At 38.8% G+C, this 11,670-nt stretch overlaps 2 protein-coding genes across 2 annotated transcripts; one reads left to right on the forward strand and one right to left on the reverse strand.

Moving 5' to 3' along the window:
• Nucleotides 1–585: 585 nt before the first annotated feature.
• LOC131436909 (protein G12-like) lies at nt 586–9,898 on the forward strand. Its single transcript, XM_058605887.1, has 3 exons — nt 586–1,445; nt 9,370–9,542; nt 9,758–9,898. Exons 1-3 carry the CDS (start codon nt 998–1,000, stop codon nt 9,863–9,865), a joined length of 729 nt encoding a protein of 242 aa, XP_058461870.1. The 5' UTR covers nt 586–997; the 3' UTR covers nt 9,866–9,898.
• A 110-nt stretch (nt 9,899–10,008) lies between these two features.
• On the reverse strand, nt 10,009–10,830 carry LOC131436910 (protein G12-like). Its single transcript, XM_058605888.1, has 2 exons — nt 10,234–10,830; nt 10,009–10,170 (listed from the first exon to the last, which is right to left on the reverse strand). The coding sequence occupies exons 1-2, from the start codon at nt 10,762–10,764 to the stop codon at nt 10,066–10,068; spliced, it is 636 nt and encodes a 211-aa protein (XP_058461871.1). The 5' UTR covers nt 10,765–10,830; the 3' UTR covers nt 10,009–10,065.
• Nucleotides 10,831–11,670: the final 840 nt, after the last annotated feature.

Here is an 11,670-nt window from a genome sequence, read left to right on the forward strand (position 1 = left end):
GTTCGTTGCCGCGTCTGATGGCCACTTGTGCATCTCGATGGAAGACACCAGTCAAACCGACTGAGTTGATGCATTTCCATTCCCTTTCGTCGCCCGTCTAGCTGGCTAAGTTCTCGTTCGTCGAATGTAACCCAATTAGGAGCCACTTTCAATTAGCACTGGTGATAAATTCTGTAGATTTGATTGGCCTTCGAAAATTGTTCTCGCACGAAGCGTAATTTGGGAAGGCCAAATTTCCGCTATTTATTTACACTTGGCTGGGCACAGAACGACCGGTAGCTTCACCCCAAATTGCTACTTCTCATAAATTGGATAATCGAATCATCACTCACTACACAGTTGGTGCTGTTCCGCTCCCAGTCCGACTGGCTGGTGCCGCGTCCCATTCATGCTTACGATGACAGGGCTCCAACGTCTCAGTTACGACTTATTTACAAATTTAGCCAACCCGCGGTGAAAGGCGAATCGCTAGGACAGACACAATGCGCGTCCCAGCCTGACCAAGGACCAATTTAAATTCAATCAACGACACCGCACTGTACAGAGAGTAGTCCAATCTACAAACAGATTCTGCGGCCGGATGAGACTTGACTCCATCCCAAACCACTCAGGAGACTCAGTCCATGCACGGAGTCACCCGCGAAAAGTTCGTCATTCATAGTTTCGGCAAACCCCAGTCGTAATCCTGTGGCAGCAAGAGAAAGTTTTTGCGTGCAAAGTGATAAAACCGTTCCAATAGGCTGACCGTCGATTGATTGATATTTTCAAGATCAAATGAATCTGATAGCAAACAGAACGGTTCGCGTATTTACGAGGGTGGCGTGAGTGTAGAGGTGTGGAAAGTGCGCCGTAATTTGTGTTGAACCTGTCCTGATCATATAGCTTCATCGAATCGCCCTAAATATCATACTATTCAAAAAAAAAGGTGCTCTAACCTTCGAACATCCTGGAGAACCACTTAAATTAATTACACCCACTTATCACGACCAAAAGCGTCATGTCGCCACCGACGTTGATCGCAGTGGGGTGCGGGAAAGTTTTCGCATCGTCACTGCTTGCAATATTGTCATTGTGTTCGCTGCTTCGATATCAGATATTTGCCTACCAGCTGCCGGTGGTGCCGATTCGGCACATTGACGAGCAACCGTCGCACCATTTGCAGCAGGACATCATGGACTTCCTCGACCTGATTCCGTTCGCCGACGTTCACTCGCTGATGCAGTACTACTATCACTACGATGCCGAGGTGGAGAATGCCTTCGATTATGTCTGCAGTGAGGACTATTCGCAGATAAAGCTCGAAATTGCGAATCTAAACGAGGTGCGAAGTTTCCGTCGCTATCTGGACAATATTGGCTTCAGTGTGGAGCACGTGTGGCAGGAGCTAAAGGCGCGATTCAACGTGGATGATATCTTTGCCGAACCGGACGAGACAATCCGAAATTGTGAGTAGTTTGGGGACGGCTCGATGACGAATGCCCTCGTGGTCGGTAGTCAGGGACGTGACGGGGGTTTTCGATGGGAGAAACATGATCCACTGTAAGCATTCCATTTTCTGTCTTCTGTCGAGTATGACCAGAATGAGAAACAAACGGTGCTGTGATAGTACCGTGCCGTCATGCAATTGTTGATCGTAATGGCAGTACTGGACAAACTGTTTCTGGTTTGTTTCCATGACATATTTTAGAAAAAGTTGGAATCTAGATGAGTGTATCAAAATATTACTCTTTCAGAAGGAATATTTTTGCTATTATCTCACGACTTATTCGCTCTAAAATCTTCACAATATACGATGTAACATTACGAAAAAACCTATTCAACCGGCATTCAACCATGTTTTCAGTATCCAATAGATTCCCTACAACTTCTTCTCAGACGACAAGTTTGTACACTTTACAGTTTTCACGTTACAACGATTCAAAGAAAACCCGCACCGGCTACTCTCAATTAGCAAATGTAACCTCATTAACATTTTTAGTTTGAGTGTTTGAACAGAATGATTTTACAAGGATAAATTTTTTAAGTATTACCATTTAATTCTGTTATAAGTATATCACGTCACTATACAAATTCACTATGTATCTCACGACACTATAAATCTTGTATAATAAACGTCACATCACATATGCACATTTCGAATACAATTTATATTCGTCTTCAGTGTGATAGTTTTGTTTAGTTATTCTAAACAAAACTATCACAATGAAGATGAATATAAATTGTATTCGAAATGTGCATATGTGATGTGACGTTTATTATACAAGATTTATAGTGTCGTGAGATACATAGTGAATTTGTATAGTGACGTGATATACTTATAACAGAATTAAATGGTAATACTTAAAAAATTTATCCTTGTAAGTGTAACCTGTTAAAATGCTATGATGTTTCAAAATGCTGCAGAATTGTTATTTATGTTGGGTATGTCAAGAAAGATTTTTAAAACACGTTTAAAACGATTGTGCAACTTCTATTAACAATCGTTTTAATCGTGTGCTGCATAAAAGTACAACAAAAATTGTATAACAACTTTTGTACCATCATCTTCTTTACAATGTTAGTTTTGCACCCATATTTAGATCATAAGGTTAGAAGGAAGTGACTATAACAATTGCGTAACCAGTCTAGCAAGTTCCAAAGGGCTATCTCAATTGAATTCGACACTATAAATGCCGAGAAGGTTTATCTAGGCTGAGAATCTTTCTATAAGTTATTTCTTAACCAGCATAATTTCAGCCGCTACATAAGTTTTAAGGACAGTGTGTGCAGTTTTCTTTATTTTAAAAACTCACATGGAATTGAAAACTAGCAATTTGAAAAAATGTTGAATGAAAAAAAGTGATGTTGTTCTGTTTTGAGTTAAAATTTCTTGTTATTGATTTCAAATCGAAATTTTTTAAAGATTTTAACTCACTAGAAATTGTAGATGTGAAAAATTAAAGATTATAACTCATAAACGAGAACTTTCATTCCGCTTATTTTTTTATCACGGAACGACCGAAATTAGCTCTGCGCCTAATTCGTATTACTGTTTTTGAATTAGTTGATTTTAACAACAAAATTTCCAAAATAACTATAAAATTAGTTAAAATTTAGAATTTACTGTGCTGAAAAAAACTCTTATTTTTAGAGAATGTGTTTAGTTGGCGAATATTCTGGACACAAACCAGCAATATTTCAATCCAACACGAAATTCTCATTGACAACTAATTTCGTTATTAAAATCAGAAACTTTGATTCTATTTATCTATCACCGTCATTACTGAAGGACAGTAGTGTCAAAGCAAAACAATCCATTAAAAAACTAAAAGGGACAGTCTTGTTGAAACTGCTCGCAAATTGTTTAGATGTTTTTCGCATGTGTTACGATATATCCCTATATAAATTTCTAAACCGATATGTAAAAATGACGTAAACTGTTAGTGGAAAGTGTATTTATTTAGAATTTGTGCGCAGTTGAAGCGATTGTGGATAATAATGTTTTTACGCGAAACAGTGAAGTGAGTTTCGAATGTTGCACTCTAATTGTACACGTCAAATGATGTTTTTTTGTATCTTCTCATTCCGGGCTACGCCGTCCGAACTACTACTTGTATTCGGTTTTTGTTTTCCGAGTGCTCAAAGTTTTCAGTGAGAGAGTCGATTTCGCGAAGTCGAATGAAGAAAACAGCGATTTAGAAGTAAAATTTTTCAAAAAGAAGTTTATGTTTCGCTTATGTCTTTTTCTCCAATACAACATCGTATTTATACCTGCAAATATAGAAAAGATAACCGCGACTGAAATTTTTTTCGGTAGTAGTGTGCCATCTAGTGGCTAGTAGTCATTACGGTGTTAACGAGCGCCATATAGCTGCTAATTGCAAAAACCAATTCAACCATTTATGTTGGTTGAAAACAACGTTTTATTTCTCTAATTCAACTAAAAAATTAGTTGAATGGATATGAAGCGTGCCTTAGCTAAAAAATGACAGCACTATTAATTGGTGAATTCAACTAAAAAAATAGCCATTTCAACAAATATTTTATTATTATTAAGAGAATCAGAATTAAAAAATCTAAATTAACAAAAGTAAGATTTTTTTAGTTGTCTCAAAAAATAACTAACTAAAATCAGAAAATCAACTAATTTTTTCGCCAAAATGCTAATTTCGGTCTTTCCGTGTATGTTTGAAAAAACCTATTTATAATCCACCTAGTGCTGTGATAATATATTTCTCTTGTCATTCACACATTCTCATTTATTATTATGAGATAATTTCCAACACGAATGTGGGCTCAATTTTCGACATAAATTCATTCAGTTAGATTCGGGTTAGTAACAAAAGCATGCTTTAGTGCTTACGTCACAAATTCCCCAAGTAGCAAATGTAACTTATAGAAATTTCAAGAGGTGGTTTAGAATTGTTTTTTTTTATGTTAGATAAGTTCAGATTTTTAAATATATTAAAATCGGTTGTGCAACTTATCACTGTTAAGTTGTACAATATTATCGATAAAATCACTACAGAACAATTTAAGGTACATCTAAAACAATTGTGCAACAACTCACCAACTTGCCCACGTTGCACTAGCAGTTATAGAAGCTCTGCAAAACATTTCACATCGTCATGTAAAAACGAAGTTATTAAAACAGTTGTTCAACTTATCAAAAATTTCCCCAATGGCTGTCATAATTGTATCGGACTCAATATATGTCGAAATGGCGAGTGAAAAAAAAATTAGTTGCTCTCCGCGAGGCAAAAAATGATAAGCCGAATTGAAAACCTCGCACTAAAAACTATTTCGCAGCCGAGTCGGCGTAGTCTCGGCTGCCTCATGAAATTTTAGATCTCTGTGTGCAGTTTTCTTCATTTTAAGAAAAAAACAATTTGAAACTTGCAAATAAGTTATACCAGATTTATCTGCTTGAAATGAACGCAAAACTTGTCGACATGAGAATATTATCATAAAAGTTTCAGAAATACAGCATTACATATGCAATGAAAACAAAAATCAAATCAGATAATTTGTATTCGGTTTTCATCTCGCGAAAAAATGAACAGACCTGACATCACTTTTTAAAGATATTTAACGAAAAGTTAAGTTCATCATAGTTACTCTTATAGTTATATATTACCGCTTAAGCAACTTGTTTTTGCAACTAAAGCACATGGGCTCACCAAAATAATACCTACACTGCGTATCACAAATGTCGGGTTCACTAAGATAAATGACTAAACTGTATTGTGGTTTAAGTTAACTAGTTTGTTAAAATAAAAAAAACAACTATTTTGATAGAAATAAAAACAAAAATTTCTCTTTTAAATATTTACCTGTTTATATTTCCTTTTATTCAAATAAAATAAATAATTACGTCGGGTAAACCATTTTCCTTTCAACACACGGTTACCCTCGTTGCCATAATGGAAAATAGTGAAGAAGAATTCATTTCAAGATTTTTCAGGTTAATTGAAAGATTAATTCAGGTTAAATTCATATACATATTTTAAACACTCTCCCGATCATATTCATTGAAAAGAATATATTGTTATTTTCATAGAAATTGATATGCATTCATTAAAACACGTACTTTATGATAAAAAAGAACCGGAATTTTCATTTTAAAATGCCCGCGCTTGTCCAATCGGTAAACTTTTATTCTCTCAACGTTGGCAACACTTTTATACACATTCTGTCAAATTTCGACGCATATCGTACGATTAGTTTTTGTTTGGCGTCTATACAAAGAAGTTGAAAAATTTTCGTGTGGCGATTTTTATAATGGATGAAAATTTGGAACAACGTGCGTGCATCAAATTTTGTGTTGCAAATGGATTTAAGTGTTTCGAAACGTTGAAAATGTTAGAAAAGGCCTTTGGTGAATCGTGTCTAGGAAAAACACAGGCATACGAGTGGTGTAAACGCTTCAAAGGTGGTCGTACCAGCTTGGATCATGATGAGATCCCTGGCCGCCCAACAACATCTGTTTCTGAAGAAAACATTGAGTCGGCGAAGCAAATCGTGTTGCAAAATCGTTCTGTACCGATTAGAGAGATTGCTGCGTTGTTGGGCATCTCTTATGGATCAGCCGAACACATTTTAACTGATGTTTTGGGTTTGAAACGCGTCGCTTCTCGGCTGGTACCAAAAAAGCTAAATTCCATTCAAAACAAGCCTCGTGTTGATGTGGCCAAAGAGATGATTTCCAACGCAGATAGTGACCCCACATTCATCGAATGCATCATAACTGGTGATGAGGTGTGGATATATGAATATGACGTCGAAACCGCACAACAATCGACAGAATGGCGCTTCGAAGGCGAGCCGTTGTTCTAAATTTTCATCCATTATAAAAATCGCCACACGAAAGTTTTTCAAGTTCTTTGTTTAGACGCCAAACAAAAACTAATCGTACGATATGCGTCAAAATTTGACAGAATATGTATAAAAGTGTTGTCAACATTGAGAGAATAAAAGTTTACCGATTGGACAAGCGCGGGAATTTTAAAATGAAAATACCGGTTCTTTTTTTATCATAAGGTACATTGAAAGGCGCTTGAAAACTTCAGGCGTACGAAAACATGTTTCACCATGAAAATGCAGTTCGTTGTTGATTTTCCATTTACTAAAACATAAAAGATCAATTCGATTCTCTGAACAAAAGGCCATTTGGCCATGTTGAAGCGTCTACCGATTGGCCCTTTAGTCCAGGATCCAGTCCAATTTTAAATGAAATAAATGTCATTTTTGAAACATCTGCCTCCTTTGGAACTAACCGTACAACATCAATATCATCGCAGTCACATTCATATAGCGTGAAACGATTTTTTTAAAATCCGGTTGAAATCCTGACAAATAAAGCCAAAATTTCTGGGATGTCGGAGGACTGACGATAAAAGGAACAGATGAGTCACTTAAATCAATAGACTTCGTTCCACGTTTGGCAGTAGCTTGAACAGTTTGCCCATTGTTTCCAGGTCGCTGTTTCACACCTAATTTAGGCCATCCGGAAGCACTTGTAAATTCACTAGTTGAACGATCAGATGCAATATTTTCAACTTGCTTGCTGAGTGTCTCAATCAAGTTGAAAAGTTTTTTTTTCAAAGATATATTTATTAAGGCACAATCCATTTAGGTGCCAAGGGCTTGTCTATGTAGGTTCTCAGGAAACACTCTTGAATCTTTGATCCGGCGGGTTGCCCTTATCAATGGGGGTGGTTCTTCGTGATGGTGGTGTTGAAATCTGACGTGGAAACGTTTCAAAAGTTACCGCATCCTTCTGTGGGTCCGAGGGAAACACCCCCAGGCTACGAAGACCCGGCGGGTGGCCCGCATGTTGGTCATCGACCGGAGCGGCTCTTCGTGGGTAGTGAAGGTGGTGTTGCCGAGGAGAATGAAAGAAACACATAGAAGTAAATGTTGTGGAAAACGGAGTGAAAAAAAAGGGTATGGGAACGAAAAGACTAAGAACGACAGAGATTCAATTAGTTGACATCGAGATGGTGAAGAGACATGGGAAGGGGGAGCGAAAAATTAGTGACAGCAGAAAGATCTTGTTAGTTTCGATGAAGATGGTGGACATTCGAGGGATGGGGAACACCGGGCGGATGTTAGTAACGAACCTGTAGGTGAAGTTTATTCTTAGCCTCAGTTGAAATATCGTCAAGGAAAAGGAGCAAATTCATGAGTAATATAACAGATTACACTTGTACGTTAATATGTTTAAGGTACTTATAAATGAGGAGCATATGAAGACTATCCCAACTCGCCAATACATCTCGGATCGGAACCTCAGGTGGTCTACCTCGGGCCCTAAGGGATTTCTTAAGCTCAGACCTGGAGTGACGATACTCTACGCACGACCACACGACATGAGACCGTTCTCCGCGAGATGTGCGTTGAACGTGTAGTTGTTTGACATGAGCCGAGACATCACACGAATGAAATCGCGACTCACGTTCAACCCCCTGAACCAAGGTTTCGTCGATACCCTAGGGATAATGGAATGTAGCCATCGTCTCAATTCGCCATTGATCCATGAAGCTTGCCAATTTTCAAGAGTTTTCTGGCGAGAGATACTGAAAAATTCATTGAAGCAAATTGGTATCACCTTCAAATGCGCCCATCTTAGCCAATCAGTCTGCCTTTTCATTGCCCGGAATGGAACAATGTGAAGGGACCCAGACTAACGATATTAAATAAGACCGTCCAGATAAAGCTCTCAAGTGTTCCCCGTATTTTCCCCAGAAAATATGGGGGATACTTTCCTGGCTACATTGCCAGGAGAGCTTCTATTGAACTTAGACTGTCCGTGACAATGAAGTAATGGTCTTTGGGCAAGGTTTCAGTACACCATTACTGAATAGCAGCTAATTCTGCGATGTAAGCTGAAGCCGGATCATTGAGTTTGTACGAAGCGGTGATGTTCTGATTGAAGATACCAAAGCCTTTGGAACTGTTGATGTTTGAACCGTCAGTGTAAAACATCTTTTCACAGTTGACTGCTCTGAATTTATTATAAAAAAATATTAGGGACCATTTGAGGGCATACATGATCCGGAATTCCACGAATCTCTTTTCTCTTGGATGTGTCGAAAAACACAGTAGAATCAGAAGTATCCAAGTTGAAAAGTTAATTGACTTGAGCAGATAGATCAGTCAGGTGTGTAGATTGGGGTTGCTTTGATAATGGCATCAAAGCAACCCCAACCTACAGGTCCTTGATGTAGGAGAATGGTAAAGCAATCCATAGTTTTTTTTAATCCACGCTCGGAATGAAGGAACAAAAAACTCCGTTTATCCGCGTTAAAACTGTCTCATGAAAACCGCTTCACAAAAACCTCGGTATACTGGGAGGCAAAATAGTTAAAATTTTAATTCCTCAAAGCATCGACGATATGGGTTTAGTGCATTTCAGAGTACAATTTAAATTTCACATTAACGATTTCACATTAACTGATTTTGTGTTTGAAACACTAAAAGATAATTTATTATGCGAAACACACTCACCCCTACCATAACCTGTTATGCCATAACGATTATATTCATCTTCCGCAATGGTTTGTTGGCTATAGGCTTTGGTATTTAACTTGATTGAAGTAAACACATCAAAACGAGTCCACCCTGCACAGTCACAATAGGTGGTGCTCTTTGGTCACATCTGGGTGACATAATGCCCACGAAACAACTTACATTGGACATTGGAAATGTCATCACAATTTCGTAATATCTGCCCGAGAATTTCTGATTGCCTCGGCGTGCATTGTGATTCGGAAGTGACAACAAGTTGACGAATTTATATGTGTTTTTTTTCTTTTTCTATACTTTGAAAAAAAAACAACCCTCTTCGGTGTGGACAATCGGACTACCTATACCGTGTATTGATGACAGTGAATCTAACCACCCAGGGACTGAACGGATTAGTCGATGACATATTAGCACTGCTGCCGCAGGACGAGATAATCCTACTTTTCTTCGACAAACTGGAAACCAGCAATGATTTCTCGTACTTTTTCGAACAGATCGGTAGCGGCGAGTTCGAAAGCGTGCTAAGCATGTTGCAGGTAAGCGTGATCCCGACCCTGGGTTTTGAATAGAGGAGGAAGAAGAAAAAGAAAGCATGGACGAAGATTATTCGGGGACGGTCGGCCGGTTCCATTGCAACCGGGAAGGATTATCGAAGTGAAATTGATTCGGAAAAGTTTTCCTTTCTTCGACCAAACTGATTGGATGGTAGCCGACGATGTGCGTGTGTTTGATTGTGTTTCTATCTTTGCAGAGTTCACAGCAGCTGAGAATCCTGTTGTGGAGATTGCAGCGCCATGGCTTCGACATTCCCGGCTGGATTCAGCAAATTCAACGATATTTCAGCTTCAGTAGCTTTTAGCAAAGTGATTTAATAAAGTGAGATTAACTAGTATCGGTTAGAGTTGGTACTGTTTCGGAAAGAAAGATCTGGAATCTATACGAATAATCCCGGCTGTATTGATCGAAGCAGAGGAAGATGGTCATCACATTAAGACATTCTAGTAATTTTGAAACATTTTCTAAGACTTTGTTATAACTGCTTCATTGAGTTGATAGAAACTAGTATCCCCAGTCAAAAAATCCTTTGATAAGATCTAAAAACCGGTCAACATCTACTCCATACTCGCGCAATTTCCGGAACATGGATTGTAATTCGGGAGAGCTCTGCGAAGAAAAATGGTTCCTAAACTTAGTGTATCCTGGTTTAATTCGTACAGTTATACTTACATTGAAAAGTTCCTCGAATTTGTGAAAATCCGTACTGTTTAACATATTATAGAAAGCTTTGAACTGATCGCTGCTAGACATTTTCTTCTCATATAGCGCTAGAAGTTCGTCCGTTGGTATCAGTGCTACAACATCTTCGATTAGATCGTTCAAACCACGGGTACTAACCGACAAGCTATCTTCCAACTTCACCGGCTTAATTGGCTTGACTCCTAGCAGTTTGGCCAAATCGTTCAAAGCCTGGTACGCATGAACTCCCTCCTGTTCTAGATAGTTCAGTATGTCACGCACTTCCTGGAGGCTGAACACCTGATCCCAAATGGTAGCGAACTCAGGTCCTCTCAGGTATTGAACAGCAGCCCGTACTTCCCGGTCCGTGAGAAAGTAGTGAATGGCAACGGTGGTAATTTTATCCATCGGTAATAGCTCGACGAATTCGTCTAAATCATCCTGCAAGGAAGTACTGTGCGTTGATTGCACTACTGCGACTGCAACCAAAGCGAATGAAATAACCGGCAGTAGTAGTTTCATTGTTCGGTGGTTAATTTGATGCTCTCGGAAGTGACTGTCGTTGACTAGTGTACGGCAACAAAGGTGACTTCGGTCAATTTATATTGATCTCACATTATCATTCCTTCGCAAACTCCTCTCAAGTAGCATGTTCATTGCTCAATCAGTGTGATTAACTGATTATGGCGTCGAGTGGCTGCATAGGCCCAGTCACTGATTATCAAAGCACTTTGGCCGATAATGGTAGAGTTTATTGATACATCTCAAGTATCTGATGTATATCAAGGTAACAGCTTAACGATTGCTTCAAATTATGTTGGTACAATTTGCTTCTGGGTATGCTTATTTTCAGATCATATTATTTCGTATAAAACGATGGCGCACGTAAATTATTACCTTTCTCTCCGGTGAACTTTTCCATCAAAGCACACTTCAGCTCAAAGTACGAATAAAGATCCACGGATCCACCTTCGCTGCGTCTGTAAGTAACCTGAAATTATTGAGCCTCAGAGTGTTAGCTAGCATTTTACTGCCTCTGGAAACCACCCCCACCTGTACTGGCACATTCTAAATTCCAGCTCTCCCTCGCAGAAGAAGCAACACACTGGAAAATTATGATGACTCTTCCGAAGCAATAAAACCACCTTTCAAACACGGGAATCTACTTTTCTCCCGAGGAAGTTACCTTCCATAAAAATAACGTGGCTAAACTTACGATCATTTTGGGGTAGCGCACGTTGCATGATATGAGCATGCAGATGCCATTTCAAATGCAAACATTTTTCGCGATGACTAAACGAGCAATCGCGAGAAAAGCTTTTCCACCCACTTTCTCCGGAACGTTTTCCAGAATGAACACATCACGGCCACTTGCTCACCAATGCCAAATTAAAAAGTGATAAATCCGGTACCTCAATGTATCAAGCG

This window comes from Malaya genurostris, chromosome 3 (assembly GCF_030247185.1).
Source record: "Malaya genurostris strain Urasoe2022 chromosome 3, Malgen_1.1, whole genome shotgun sequence".
NCBI lineage: Eukaryota > Metazoa > Arthropoda > Insecta > Diptera > Culicidae > Malaya > Malaya genurostris.

Coding starts and splice junctions, on each gene's coding strand:
- LOC131436910 (XM_058605888.1), bottom strand. CDS start 10,764: ATGAAACTACTACTGCCGGTTATTTCATTCGCTTTGGTTGCAGTCGCA. Junction 10,171..10,233: donor AATTCGAGGAACTTTTCAAT/GTAAGTATAACT, acceptor TTTTCTTCGCAG/AGCTCTCCCGAATTACAATC.
- LOC131436909 (XM_058605887.1), top strand. CDS start 998: ATGTCGCCACCGACGTTGATCGCAGTGGGGTGCGGGAAAGTTTTCGCA. Junction 1,446..9,369: donor GGACGAGACAATCCGAAATT/GTGAGTAGTTTG, acceptor TATTGATGACAG/TGAATCTAACCACCCAGGGA. Junction 9,543..9,757: donor GCGTGCTAAGCATGTTGCAG/GTAAGCGTGATC, acceptor CTATCTTTGCAG/AGTTCACAGCAGCTGAGAAT.